This window comes from Arvicanthis niloticus, chromosome 12 (genome assembly GCF_011762505.2).
Source record: "Arvicanthis niloticus isolate mArvNil1 chromosome 12, mArvNil1.pat.X, whole genome shotgun sequence".
Classification (NCBI taxonomy): Eukaryota; Metazoa; Chordata; class Mammalia; order Rodentia; family Muridae; genus Arvicanthis; species Arvicanthis niloticus.
The window spans coordinates 29,832,024-29,847,887 of NC_047669.1; the positions used below are offsets into that span (position 1 = coordinate 29,832,024).

The 15,864-nt window shown below is 43.6% G+C and overlaps 1 protein-coding gene across 1 annotated transcript in view; it reads right to left on the reverse strand.

Moving 5' to 3' along the window:
• The window catches only part of Tigit (T cell immunoreceptor with Ig and ITIM domains), a 15,918-nt gene extending 684 nt beyond the window's left edge, over window positions 1-15,234 (reverse strand). The window contains exons 1-3 of the mRNA XM_034514934.2: window positions 15,055-15,234; window positions 12,953-13,282; window positions 10,683-10,780 (exon numbers count right to left, since the gene is read on the reverse strand). Coding sequence (XP_034370825.1) covers window positions 10,683-10,780; window positions 12,953-13,282; window positions 15,055-15,118 — 492 coding nt within the window. The 5' untranslated portion in view covers window positions 15,119-15,234. The remainder of the gene's footprint in view (window positions 1-10,682; window positions 10,781-12,952; window positions 13,283-15,054) is intronic.
• Between the last annotated feature and the right edge of the window lie 630 nt (window positions 15,235-15,864).

A 15,864-nucleotide genomic window follows, 5' to 3' on the forward strand; every position in this document is an offset into this window, starting at 1 on the left:
TATCCACTCGTTTTTTTTCTCTCTTTCAAAACAAACAAACCAAAATTACTAAGATAAAAAAAAAAATCACACTCAAACAAAAAGCATGCAAAAAACACAATTTATTTTATGTTAGCCACAATTTATTTTATGTTAGCCAACTATTTCTGGACATGGGATCTGCCTTGAACTGTAGTTGATATAAGCCCAGCATCACGCCCTTGGAGAAAACTGGCATCAATTATAAATAGCTTCTTGATTAGTGGTGGAACTGTATCTACTACCCCCTCTCTATATAACTCAGTGTCAGTAGTAACAGCTCTAATGAAACTACTGGGCCATGCTGCAGACCTTACTTCCTGTTCTCTTAACCACAAAAGTCCTGTCTTGCTTCCAGCTCTCTTTTCTTCTCACAGCAGATATACTGTTCATTTCTTCTTTCTCTTTGGTTTCTCCTCACCCTCCTCTTCCTTCCATCACCCATTTTGAGCCAACCTGGTTCTTTTCTCTTTGCACACTGGCTCTCCAAGCCAACAGGTTACTCAGGACTCTCTGTGTTCTCACTCTGGGTCCTCGGAGTCAGCCTATCCACTGTAGACTCCAAACAAGACCTATCCTCTGCAGACTCCGCAGGTACCCCGGGCTCTGCAATGAGCTGCAGGCCCACTTGCCCACTACTCAGCATGGCCTGAGAAGAGAACCACAGCAAGCTTGAACTCAACTTGTCTTCATGACAACCACTGGGCGCCACCCCACAATCTGCTCCTGTCCATATTCCCCCTTCTGGCTAAGAGCACAGACCCTTCGGCTATATGGGAGTTCCAATCACCCGTAACACCTTTGATGGCTATTCTTAGTTGTCAACTTGACTATAGCAAGAATAAAACCTAAGTGGCTATGTACATGTGTGCATCATTTGAAGTGGGAAGACCCCCCTTTAATCCAGATATTTTAAGATAGAAAAGATCCACCTTTAATCTGGGCCTCCCTTTCTGGCGACAACCTTTAAAAAGGACATGGAAGGAGGAAGCGTTCTCTCTTTGCCTGCTGAGTCTTAACTCTTCCTAGAAAGTCCATTCCTCCACTAGCCTTAGGCCCACCTCTTTGGGATTCTGTGCAATGGAAACCAGCAGAAACATCCAGCCTTGTAGACTAAACAACTACAGTTCTTTTACTTTCCATTGATAGACTGACTGCCCTGCCATTGTTGAACTAGCTGGACTGCAGCCTATAATCTATTCTAATCAATCATATATATATATATATATATATATATATATATATATATATATATGAACATATAAAACAGAACATATATAACTTATAGAATATATAGAAAAAGGATACATATATATACACATACATACATATGACATATATGTATGACACATGTATACACATATATATTCTTTATATATACATTCTATAAGTCCTATTTTTCTAGAAAATCCTGATTAATATACACCCCATCCAGTTTTCCTCCATCCCCTCTTCATTTCATCCATCTTGCCTGCTGAGGGGAAGAACAAGTCCCCTTCAGAGAGGTCTGATTCACATTTCCTCTTACTGCTAGGCTAACTTTCCACAAACCTCCATATAGTGATTTTTTTTTTTCAAAAATAAAAACAGAATCTGTCCATACTTCTGTTTAAGGCCTCTACTGTACAGCAGAGAGATGCTTAGTCTGGGGTGAGCAATGATCAACAACCTGGGAGATTCCTCTTCAGAGGATTTATAAATAATCTCAAATTATAATTAAAGTTTTATATAAAGGTATATTCTTGTTGGGAGAAAATCGGGGATTCATTCCATCCCCCAAAGGAATCTGCGATGCCCCCAAAAACTCTTTGGTCCCACTCATGCCCATCTCTCTGGCTTTATCTCCCGCTGTGTTTCACAGCTAAGATGCCCAACTGCTGACGCACACATGCCAGAGAACTGCCACTTACCGCAACACAGCTTTGACATCAGACACAATTAGTTCTTTCTTCTCAGCAGCAACTCTGCTGACATGTCTGGTTTGGGATGAGCTTATGGGCACAGGCAGAAATCCCTTGACAAAGGACAAAGCCACCAGTTGCTCAGATTTCTCTCATTCTGCTTAGCGTCTCCTATGACCACATAGCCTCTCTTCTGGCGCTTCTCTGTGAAGGCCAACTGGTTTACCTTTATACTTTCACCAGGCTCCAATATTCAAGTTCCCTAAGGGGAGTGCTATGTTTCTCTTTGTAATCTCAGAACCCATATCAGATGTTCAATCTATATATGTCTTAGAACTGAAATAGACATGCATGCCCAGTTGGACGGACACACATACACACACACACACACACTCATTTTTAATACAGTCACATATAAAAGAATCCAATTTCCCAAGTCAAAGTATAATATCACAGCCAACAAAAAACTTGCATTCACTGAGACTAGACAGAGCAATGAAACCTGTTCAGTGACACCAACCATAGAATCTGTGTTAGAGTGTCACACATGAGGTTTGTGCTAATACAGGGAAAGTGGAGAACATTGGCCACAAGTAGGGTGACAGAAGTGTGTAATAACATTTGGAACTTTTGACATTCTCTCAGTCTTAGTGGCAGCTGTTCTAATGCATGTCATTCACCCACTTCATGTATCTGATTGACAAAAATTACAAAGAGCTGGGGACTTGGAAATTGGAGCAACCAAGGCACATGGAACTTGTCTTCACCACACCCTTCACCACACAGAAGATGCCACCCTATTGGTGCCAAGCCCAACTGTACATCAGTATAGGCCACGGGGTGAAGAAGGGAGGTTATAAGGACACTGTAGATATGTACAGTGAACAAATGAAGAAACGGAGGATGATGATGGATCACTACAGGCCTCAAGGAGTTGGGCACTGAGGGACACTGGAGTCTCAGAAGGACACACACAAGCCTCTGGTCTTCCAGCTCTCATTTCTTCTCAGTAGCAGTGGCTAAACATTACAATGAAGGTAAAGAAGAGGATGACTGTCATAGCTCCTGCTGGTGCTATGTTGAAAGGACTCTGACATCCCTTGATACACTGCAATTCGTTTTTAATATAAATATTCAATTATTTCTCAAAGAGCTAATTATGACTTTTTGTGCTTGTGTCTTCTTATTCTTACTCTTGGTAAGGCTGGCCACTCTTTCTTTTTAATTTTAAGACTATTTTGAGCTCTAAAAGTCCTCTGAGAGATGCAAATATTCCTCAGACGGGTCCCTAAGCTGTTCCATTTCCATTCTACCCTACATGGAGACTCTATAATTGTAACCAGTGTAAAAAAAAAAAAAATAGGCCTGAGATTAATGTACTAACATTGTCCTAGAGAACCGAGTGAAGCTACAGAAATTGCGACTGAGTCATCTTGGGACAAACATTGCTTTCTAGTAGCATGTGAGGAAAATGAACAGTGGACAGCGGGGTTGTCAGAGTCATTGTCCCATATCTGACACACAAAACTTTTCACAATATCTGACTGGAAAATAACATTTATTCATATAACACACAAACACACACACACACACACAAATACACAATTCCTCCTACCCCAGCACAACAGGTGTTCTCTGCATCTGTCCTAGAGGAGCCAATATAATAAGGTGATGGATTCCTGAAATTATTTAGTGGAAGGATTATCAAAGTCACCCCTGTCACCAGCCCTGTCCTGAGAGGCTAACTTTTAGCATCATTCTCAAGACCCACTCACTAGTTTACAGCAGGTCCTCAGACTAGGGGCAGGAGTGAAAAGTCTGATATGAGTGACCTGGGTTCTCAGAGGAAGAATCATGAGGGAAGCCAGAGGCAGGGGATACAAAGGTAGTGCCAAATCACTGACTTCCATAGTGTCTCTCCTCTGCAGAGTGATGCCAAAGTAGGAGATGCTCCTGCAGAATGGGATCCCTAGCAGCAATGAGGATAAGGGGCCCTCAAAATAGTAGAAAGATGACTGTGTTTCAGAAACAAAGTAGATGCAGCTACAAGAAGACCTGATCCATGGGGATCTTTAAATGACTCATACATCACAGTGATCCTAGGATAAATATAGATAGATATAGATATCACTACAATAGAGTTGTGTTGATGTGTGTATATGTGTGTTTGTGCACTTAAATATATACTTTCAAATACTACAAAGAATACATGAGTGAAGTCTAAAGCAAACCATCCCATAAAAAGTCTAGATGTTTTGTCCAATTTCCAGGTCTATGAACACTACTACATAAATATAGCATATTTATCCCTTGGCTCCAGTCTCAACCTTTGTTGTCTTCTGTGCTGCAAGAAGACTGCATTGCATGCACTATACCAGAGGCTCACTTGGTCTCCATGGAGAACCACAGGGGAATGAAGGAACAGAAAGTGAGAAGGTACATATTCTCCCACAGTCCATGCTGGGTGGGCCCTGAACTGGTTGTGACCCTCACTTGAAGGTAACAGCATTTCTCAACGTGACCCATCTGTGTGATCCCTCCCTTCCAAGTTCCAATAGCCACCCTCTTGTCTCTCCTCCTAAATAGGTGCATGGATACCTTACCCTTCATGGTTTCCCTATATTCCCTCTAGATCCATATTTAAGTATCTGTGAACAACCCAGTTCCAGAGAACTATATGTTCCCTGATCATACCTTGGCTAATCTTTTGGACAAGAAGAGAGCAAGCCTTAGAGACTATTTCCAGGGTACGAGATAGCAGCAGAAAGGATGAAGACTAGACAGGCAACAGGGAGGGTGTCAAAGAGAGAGCTGGGGAGTGGTGCCGTGTACATGGGGGAGCAACAGGAATTGAGCGCTGCTGGCCTTTTCCTCTTTCTCAGTTTCCATTATGACCACAGTTAGTCTGGGTACCTGACAGGAAAATTAAGCAGCCTCACATCCTTAGTAGACAGATGTGTTCTTCTGTGTCTTCAGGGCCATTAACCCTTTGTTTTAGAGCTGAAGGATGCTGGTAATGGCAGAAGCCATCTGTTCACCAGTCACCCTCACTGTACCAGCTCAAAGGTAAGTTGTTATTCTTGTCACCTCTTTCCTCTGGTGGACCACTTCTCCCATCTTCATCTTCTCTTAGAAGTCTCATTTCATAATTATGTCTGTCATGGCAGCGATGGCATAAAAAAAATACTATGGATAACAAGCCCAATCCCATAGCAGCAGTCATATCTTGGCCACTGCTGGGTCCTCATCTCCCTGTTTGGTCAGCTCCCCATAACAACAGAAGGTCTGTGACTACTTCTCTGTGAATCAGGTAGGTCAGCAGCCATGGCATTCATCTCAGAACCAGGAAGAGAAAGGATGAATCATAATACAATAAAGATTTTTACAGATAAATTGGGAGTAATAATATGAGGCCATACATAACTTTCCAGAACAATCAGAACTTTTTCTAACAGTCGGAACCTGTTTAGTTCCTTTGGGATCAAGTTAGCAGGATCCACCAGGTGCTTAGAGAACCAAGCAGGAGAGATCTGAGTGTCAGACCCAAGTGATCTGCAGATCACTGCAAGGAACACAGTTTTGCCTCTGCTGCCAAAGCATCTTCCCAATCTTCATTCCAATGCCTTCTGAGTTAAAGAAGATCAGGTCAAAGCACTTGAACCTGGAGCTCTCTTTATTTGTGGATCTGATGACAGAATGTATTTGAAACCCAACATGGTGTGTATTTATTATACCTGTATCCTTGGTATTCATAAGCAGGCAGCAATCTCATCTGCACAGAAAACTGACAGAGTTTAAGAACTAGAAGTGAGGTGGAAGTCAGTCCGACTTTTATAGTCAGTATGAACACACATAACTCTAGAAATAACAGTACAAAACTATGGATAATGGGGTCAGAGAAGAAGTCCTACAACTAAGACTGTTTATAATGAAGAACTGTCAAATCCATGGAGACCATTACAGTGGCAGTTTGTACAGTTCCTTCCAACTCAGGCCTGAAGGAAGATCTTCATGGGATTAAAAAGTCAAGGTTAAGTTAGAAAGAAAAGAAAAACAGAGTGGGGTCTCCCTCTGATAGAAAAAGGGGTGCTAAGAACTCTCAAGAGTGAGTGAAAGGGAGCTAGGTAAAGAACAGTCCCTTCTTAACTTAGCCCTAACGGTAATGTTCCCTAGCTGGGCCTGGCCAGGGCCCAGACACACAGAAGGTGGGTATTGGCCAGGAATTGGTGATGGGAGGTTGGGGGGAGGGGGGGGTGATAGAACTCAGCAGGAGGCTTGACCCAACAAAACCAAGAGACAAAGGAAAGTAGATATTCTACTGAGAATATCTACTTCATAGTCAATCGTAGAATGAAGATATGAACTAGAACATCAAAAATAGAAAGTCCTCTGCTGCTTCCAACCTAGTTTTCATTTGAGAGCAGGTAAAAATCATAGATGTGGAGACGGCTCAGCAGGTAGAGCTCAGATCCCCACACTTATGCAAAAGAAAATGGGTGTGAAAAGCCTCCCACAACCACTAACACTCCAAGGCAGGGACAACAGATCCTTGGAGCAAGGTGCCTAGCTAGACAAGTTGAAATAGGGAAAGACCTTACCTAAATATTTAAGGAGGAGAGCAATCAAGGAAGACCCCCAATGTCACCTCTGGCCTCTACACACACGCACACACACACACACACACACACACACACACACGCACACGCACACACACACGCTCAAGCACACATATGTGCATGCTCAAACACGGGGATATATCTGTGTATATGTTCACATTTGAACATGAATACACACATATACACCACACACACACACACACACACACACACACACACACACATAAAAGAAACAGAGAAAGGGGAACAGAAAATGTTTGAAAATAAGATATCTGCCAGCTGAGTGAGTAATTTTCCATCTTTGGACTGGGTGCAAGAGCCGGGAGAACATGCCTAGTGAGGAGATGAGCACAGGGGCCAGATGTGGTGGTTCACAACTGTAATCCCAACACTCAGGGAGCCAGGGCAGGAGGGTTCCAGGTTTGCCTGAGTTATATAAGGAGATCCAGGTTTGGAGGGGAAGTGGGTGGAGAAGGAGGTTGCTCTATATTGTTTTGTTTTGTTTTATTTTTTAAGCAGTCTTTGGGTATAGTTTACCTACTGTAAGATAGATAACTTACACAGAGTCTCTGGATAGAGAAACTAAAATTGGAACTCAGAAGCCAGCATGGAAGGGAACCTTTGAGGAAACAAACAAAACCGCTGCAGGCCTTTCTTTCAGTGACAAGCTCAAAGACCACACACACCATGGGAGTGAGAAGTAGCAGGAGTTGAACTCCAGCCTACCGCCTCACTGACAGCTGCCATTCATTGTTACTCTGATGGAATTTAGACAGACTTCTGGGTGTTATCTGTACGGCATTCCAGAGGATCTGAATGAAGTGGGAGGACCTGCCCTGAATGTGGGACAGCACCCTTTTGGGAATCTTCTGGAATAAGGGCTTCAACACCAGAAAGAGTGGCAGAGAAGAAATGTCACAGTGGATGGACACCAGGACAACTCCTGAAGGACCCCCTGGGTTCAGTTTGTATTCTTTTTTTATACGGCAGAATCACAAGGTAGGATGAACAAGCAACCAGGGTTTTACGGAAGTATATGAGGCACCTTGTTAAGGGCAATGACCTATTGTTTTAGCTATTTCTCCAAACCATTATGTTCCAGGTAGCAAGTGATGTCATGTTTGGCATTACAAAGTGGTGACTAAGTAAATCAACAAATCAATATTTAATCATTGGTATTTTTTATGTTATTCTACTTCAGCACCATCCCTGTGGTCCAGGGTAAGGAAAGGAGTTGAATGCTAGCATCCATGTGGCTTTGCTTCCTGGGTGGAATCAGCCAGCCCATATCCCTGCTGCCATCTGCACTTTCCCCATCATGATGGACTGTACCTCCAAACTGTGAGCCAAAATAAGCCCTCCCTCCCCTGAGCTGCTCCTGTCAGGAAGTTCATCACAGCAATAAGGAAAGAATGTCAACCTGTCATCACGGATTTAATTCAGGTGACCTGGGATCGCTAATACCTGAAATTGGCACTTGCCTGCTACACAGGGCTGTGTGGAGGAAGAGGCTGCAGTTCTTCATGGAGAAGAACACACAAAAACTACCAGGTAGGGCTGGGCAGTGGTGGCTGCCTTTAATCCCAGCACTTGGGAGGCAGAGGCAGGTGGATTTCTGAGTTCGAGGCCAGCCTGGTCTACAGAGTGAGTCCAGGACAGCCAGGACTACACAGAGAAACCCTGTCTCGAAAAAAACAAAAAAAAAAAAAAAAAAAAAAAAAAGTACCCGGTAGGAGAAGAACATATGACTGATAATCAAGTGAAAATAGACACTAGAAAAGACCCAGGGATGGTGTAATTAATAGGACTATCAGGAACAGACTCCAGAATAACTGATAAATACAGGTTGGGAGTTTTGACTGGCAACAAACTATTTAAACAAAGGACAGATACATCAAAGGAGATGCCTGGTAACCTGCATGGTAAGCTACAAGAAAAGACCTACTACAAAATGTGGAGATATGAATGGGCAGGAAATATAAAAAAGACTAGGAGACATACGGAAGGGAAGGAAAGTGTCAAAAGTCCCTTCGACAAGAGGCCCAGAAGGAGGAGAAAGCAAGAATAGAGAAGGAATATATAAAGAGAAATGGCCAGGACTGACCCACAAACTGACAAAACCCATCAAACCACAGACTGAAGAAACCCACTTGATCCAAACCCCTATAGAATAAACACAAAGATACTGACATCTAATTATATCATTGTACAAATGCTGAAAATGAAAGACAGAAAATGTTAAACGAACAAAATGGAAGAAAAGGCATTTTAAAGAAGTAAGGATAAAACCCAGTTTCAAAGAAAATTCATGTAGTTAGACACTGGAATAATATTTTCCATGTGCTAAAAGGAAGTACTGGCCAGCATGAGATCCTACACCTAATAAAACACACATACCATGTTTATAGCCATGGGGTAAACACGTTTTAGGTGAACAGCAACAGCAAAAACCACAAAATAATACTTTGCCTTTGCCGACCTGCGCTGAAGGAACACAGCAGGATGTTCCTCAGGCAGAGGGAAAATGGCAACTAGAAGCCAGGACAGCGAGGCTGGAGAGAAGATTGGATGGAGAGGTGGGTATGGGTAGAACAAACGGACAGGACTGGGCAGCAACGTGATGGCAGAGCAATGTAGAGGTGGCCGGACAAGAAGAGCTGATCCGATAGAAGGTTCTTGCATATTCTAAGAGGCTATAGAACACTGATTGACTGGCACTAGTATAGGGGAACTTGAATAAGTCCAGGTAAAATGTGTGATGCCTAATATAACCACTAAAAGAATACCAGAATACATCCCTAACAAACAGGTGTTTTACATAATAATGTGAGCCTTCAAGAAACAGCAAACCAAGGGGAAATTGAAAGGAAAAAGTAAAGAGATGGCTGGCAGTTAAAGTCACTTGTTGTTCTTGCAGAGGAACTGGATTCAATTCCCAGCACCCACATGGTGGCTCAGACATCTGTAATTCTAGTTCCAGGGATCCAATGCCCTCCTCTGACTTCCATGGGCATCACTCGTGGTGCACATAGATATATGGGGGCAAAACACACATACACATAAAGTATGTAAATCTAAATACCAGTGGTCAACCCTGAAATCATCTATATAAAAGGAACATGTCAATTCACCAGGTTGTTTATAGACTCAGGAATGTATGTATCAACAATTAATGAAAACAAGGGGGACGGGGTGAGACCAAGGTTGTCAGGAAAATGCGGGGGGGGGGGGGGGGGGAGGGGCGGGGGGGGGAGGGCAAGAGGGAAGATAGGAAAGGGGAAAACAATGTGATTATATTTTAACTTCAATATGTATTCAATATATAAAAATTAAAATACAATTTATATAAATATAACATTATATATTGAATATATTGAAGTTATAATATAATATGTAAACAAATAAATAAATCTTGAAAAAGCTAAGAATAAGTCATTTTTCACTCCACAGACTTCACTGCTACCAGTCCTAAGCATCTAACCTTGAGAGTAAGCCTGGGGCCAGCAAGATGAAATATTAGGAAACACAGTGGGAGAGAAAGCAAAGAAAATTTCAGGAAAGTAGAAAACAGTGTACGCATCACAGGCTGAATCAGGCAACCAGATCAAAAAGGAGTGGGAATTTTTTTTTTTTTTTTTAACTCATCCCAATCAGTAGCTACCAGCTTACCACATGACAAGAATTACTGAGAAAGCCTGACACCTGACAGCCATGGATCACAACTTTGTGATATAGGACAGAACTGTAGCCTCCCATCTTACATCAAAGCAATGGAGACCTGGAAAAGTTAAGTAAGGAGCTTAAAATCATGCCATCAGTGCATATGAAGGCCCAAGCCCCCAGTAGACAACCTCTGTGATACACCAAACTAATAGTAGGTGAACTCTCAGAGCACCGGCCTAAAGGACAGGCAGCAACTGTGTGAGGCAGAAAGATGGGCAAAATGTAGCTGTGTCCCTCTGGGAGCCCACAGCCTAGAGGAGGGACCAGAAGGAACATAAAATAAGTGCATTAAACCATGAAAAGGCACAAGGAACAAGGGCAGAGATCACATGAGCGGCTGTCTGAGTAGAAAGGGAATCAGCAGTCACCAGGGTGGCAAGAATTGGGTGATGGGGACCGAGGGAGGCTCTGTCGTATCCCTTACCTTTCTAGCCAGTATGGCCACGCCTGTGACCATTAGACAAATGAGTCCCAGCACGGCAGCCATGATTCCCCCAAGCAAGGCGATCTGGAACTGAGGCACTACAGGGAGAACAACACAGAGGTGGGTGTCGGAGGTCAGCAGCAAAGCTGATGAACTAAAGGCATCCTCAGTTGTCTCAAAAACAAAACAAACCCCCGAAAATCACTTCCTGTCGTGGGGGTGCTTGTCTTTGATCTCAGCACTCAAGAGTCAAGAGGCAGGCAGATCTCTGATTCAAGCCCAGGTTAGTCTTTACGGTGAGTTCCAGGACAAAGGTGGGATGCTCTAGAATCTCACCTTTAACCTTATTTAAGAATCTTTAACCTTAATTCTGTGGTCTGCAGAGAATCTACCTGGTCTGCAGTGGAATGCGTGTCCAATGTCCAGAGGAATGATGCACCTTGTGGACACCTGGACCCAGATTTTGACAGCCTTTCCTTGTTCAACACTTGTTTTCAAAAATCATAAAGTGAAACAATGTCATCTAAAAGAAAACTTGGGGAGTGATGGAAAGGTGGCTCAGTAGTTAAGAATACTGGCTGCTCTTCTGGAGGACCCAGGTTTGATTCCCTACATGGCAGTTCACAACCATCTATAATCCCATCTTAAGATCTAGAGTCTTAGGGCCTCCACAGACACCAAACACAGGTAATGCATAGATGTATGTGCTACCAAGACACTCATACACATAAAATAAGTAAATAAATAACAAGCATATAATAAAATTTTATATATACATATATAACAATAAAAATGGGTTAACTCAATACATATACAATAAAATAAAAACATATGTACATATATATAGCAGTAAAAACAGGTTAATTCAAAATTGAAACAAAATTAACATTGAATTATACAAAGAGAAGCATATAACTTTATATCTTAGCCATAAGTTCAGGTGTGAAACCTGGAAGGTGTGAGGTTCTTCCAACCTTAACTTCCTCCCATCTTTCTCTCTTCTCCAGGAACTTGGGCAGGAACCCCAGAATCCTAGGAAGATGTGAAAAAAGGAAAAGCCTGGCCCACTTCCCTGAACACCAGGAATTGTAGGTATCTGATCCCTTGGGACAAGGACCATGCCCAGGAACTCCAAAGTCCCAGCATGCTCCTCCTGCTCTGAGGACTTAGACAGGATAGGCCATGCTGGCCCCTTGTTGGCCATAGCCATGGCTCACTCAGGAAGAACAGGGATAGAAGAGCATAGTATGCACACTGCACAGGTGCCAAGAAGCAATGTTTGAAAGGAAACGTTAAGGTAAACTTTTATCATTTCAATGTATATATGTTCTTAAAACTCACAAAACCTAAACTCCGACATAATTTCAATTCATATATGTTCTTAACCTAAACTCCAATATAACTGATAGTATGCAGTTCTGAGTGTGGCATTCCACATCTGATTTAAAATCAGCTTCATCACCCTAAACAATTCCAAGCCTTGATTAGCTTCTACCACCATCAATCAGATGGGAATCCTACTCGTGGTCAACACCCAACATGGCACTTGCTATATTCCTGGCACCATGCTAAGGGATTTTTCTTATAGTAGATTGTTCAAGCCCACATTAGCATCTCATAATGTCTTACACCCATCCTCACTGGACAGATGAGTAAGTAAGTCCATCAGCAAGGTGTGGACCTAGGTAGGCTGTCTGGCACCTGAGGCTGAACACTTTACTACCTTGCTAAACTATCTCGCAGATACGATTTCCGTAATCCTTTCCCTCAGTAAAATTGGCTCAGGTTTGTAGGAGAATAATCATTATGAGGACAGTTGGAAGTCTTGAAGCTTCATCATGCAAAGGTGGGGAACTATCATCCATTTTTCACTCGGCACATGCTGTGATCTGTTTTAGATCAGCACAAACTTAAGAGCTAATTCTAATTTGCATGACTGATGCTAAGTCATTAAGTGAGCACCTTTCATGTATAACCTCAGCTGTAGGTCTCACCCCTTTAGATAAGATGGATTTCCCATGCAAACTCAGTGGTCGTGCATGAGAATCAGCTGGATATTTCCGGAACATATCAGATCCTAGCTCTGCCCCAACAAAGTTCTAATTTTGTCAGTTTCAGTTGCTCTATCTTTACTATGCCCCAAAAGTTCCTCTAATGAGTTCAAAGTGCTCCAGGATTGACAGAGACACTCTACTTCCTAGAATGTGTCAGGATGGTGTTTTCTATGTGAGAGAAAGAGGCTCACCAGCACCCTGCTTCAAAGGACATACCTGAACTTTCCTGGACCTTCAGGAATATTGTCCCCTTGTAAATACCATCAGGATAGGTATGATAGGTACAGAAGTACTCTCCTGTGTCATTCACTGTCAGCGACTGGAAGGTGAGGCCTGGGCTGGGGCCTGGGACCACCCGTTCACTGAAGACTGAGGAGACATACCACCCCAGGTCAACATTATAAATGGCCAGAAGCTGGTCCCGCTGCTCCCAGTTGACTTGGGTCACTTCAGCTGTATCAGAGGAGAAGTGACATTGTAAGATGACAGAGCTACCTTCCTCTGCAGAGATGTTCCCCTTTGTCTCTATTGTGCCCGCCGCGGCTCCTAAGGATGAGAGAAAAGCACACATGAGTCTCTGGCCAGCAGCTGCCCTTCAACCTTCCTGAAGAATCTCAGAGGGTTCAGAGTCCAGAACCAGCTCTAGGAACAGACACCCATACTCTGCTCTATCCTGGCGTCCCCCATAGAGACCATCATTGCTTTCTGTTTCCTTTATCTCAAGAGTCTTTCTTCCTCTGCCTGTCATTCAAGGCTCAACGTCCCAGTGGTGGCCCCTTTCCAATCTTCTTGTCCTTTTCCATGGACTCGGTCCCCATCCAGCTCATCATGGTTGCTTCTGGACCTTGCCTCTGCCTCCCTGTCTCATTGTTTCCGATTGGTCAGAGCTGTGTTTTCTCCCCCCCCCCCCCTTGAGGACCCAAGCTTTTAATCCCTCCCTTTCTCCCTGCTCATGATGAATTATTAAATGTTGTTTTATTAAATGTCTAGCTTCTTACTACATGGCTTCTAGCACTTGGATATTCTGCTCAGCTTCCTGGTTAAGTGGTTGATTATTTTCATAGACTTATTTAATCTTCCCACTTAGAATATCAGCCCTATACCAACATATCTTGTGCTTCTCTCTAGGTTCCAGCAGTCTAGTCTTGTGTCTAGCCCTATGTTTTGAAATAGAACTGGGCTATCTGATTGGCATTTGGGATGTCAGGAAAACACACACACACACACACAGACAAACACACACAGAGAGAGAGAGAGAGAGAGAGAGAGAGAGAGAGAGAGAGAGAGAGAGAGAGAGAGAATATGAATCATAGAGAAAGAAACTTGACAAGAGACTCTACTTCTCAGCCAGAAAAGCAGCATATGTTTTTAATCCCAGTACATGGGGCTGAGGCAGGAGGTTCATAGTGAGTTGTAGATCAGCCTTGGGAACATAGTAAGACCCTGCATCTGTCAAAGAAACGAAGCAAAGTAAAAGAGAAGAGGAAGAGAGGATAATGAGAAAGAGGGAAGGAAGGGAAGGAGACGGAAGGGAAGGAGAAAGGAGGGGGGAAACAGAAGAGAGGAGGGGTAGGGAGGGGAGGGAGCAGGAGGGGAGGGGACAGGAGGGGAGAGAAGAGGAGAGGAGAGGAGAGGAGAGGAGAGGAGAGGAGAGGAGAGGAGAGGAGAGGAGAGGAGAGGAGAGGAGAGGAGAGGAGAGGAGAGGAAGAGGGGCCTTCTCCCAGATGAAACCAGCTTCTTCGCCCCTTACCACCCCACCTTGGCCCCTCTCTATCTTCAGAGTGTTATAAGTTCAGCCTTTAAACTAGTTTGGAGTACTCTCTAAATATTTTGTTTCCTTCCTCAGAAATGTCTATCTACAATTTCTAATAGAATAGAAACAACATAATTTAGTCTCTAGTATTATTGGTAGACTCTGAAAGTCTGGGAAGCAGGTATTTCTGACTAATCGAGAACTAGCTGGAATATTTTTCTAGAAGTTCTTGAGAAACAGAAAAGAAGATGGAGCAAGAGAGGAGTGGGTTTCCAGGAGGTTTCTTGGCTGCCATCTTAGTCCACTCCCCAGCTTCCCTCTTGAACAGCTGGCCAGTCAGAGTCCGTAACCCAGAGGATGTATAAAGACCTTCCTCTGCAATCCCAAACACACGCACATCCCTTTCTCAGCAATTTCCTCTTCCCATGTGGTCACACAGAGCCTCAGAACCACAGAACCTGACACACATACAGGCCTAGGCCTGTACGCAGAGCCTTCTCTACCTGAGAACCCTGGTGTCAGTGCCAAGTCCTTCTCTCTGCTCTGCCATGTCTGCAAACCTTACCTGCAGCGAGAAAGGCAGCCTGTGTCAGCCCCTGGACCCAGACCAGGAGCAGCCAGCCATGCATGCTTCTAACCAGAGGCCTACAGGAAAGTAGATGTGGCCTCTTCTCTGACTGAAACTGGCCCACCGCAGGTGTAAGGTGAAACCGAGCCTGCGACAAGAGGGTCTTGGAAAAACTGACTTAGGTAAGAGCAGTGTCAAATGCATAATGTTCTTAACAAGTACACAAGCCACACAGGGTGAGCCACAAGAAAGGCCATGAAGGAAACACACTGTAAAAACAAATAAAACATGTGGTTAGAGACATACAGGTCTTTCGCAACTTGTATATTGACTACTTGGGTAGCCAATCTGTTGTTTTTAAGTTATCTTGATGCACTTTTAGAAACACCAACTTTTATCTAAAGCATTCAAGGGCACACAGGATTCTGAAAAACTATATCTGATGAGTCAGTCCCCGCCCCTCCCCTGCCCCGCTGCTTCGAGCTCCTGCCACAGTGATGACTATAACCTGGCATTGTGAGCTAAAATAAGCCCCCTCTCCTCTAAGTTGCTTTTTGTCAAGGCGGCAGCAACAGAAACAAAACTAGAACATCATCTTTTCTTTCTCTGCCTCGCCCCTTTCTCCCTCCATCCTTTCCTTCATTTAAAAGGTCCTGGGTGCCTACAGAGCATCAGGCTCTGAAGATACAAGGGTGAGCAAGAACTGCTCAGCACTCAGAGTTGACAAAGCTTGGTCTCTGTAAAGCCACTGGAGAGCGGAGATGGAGGGGACACTGTCAGCTGCCGCCTGGGCTCTTGGCAGAGCTA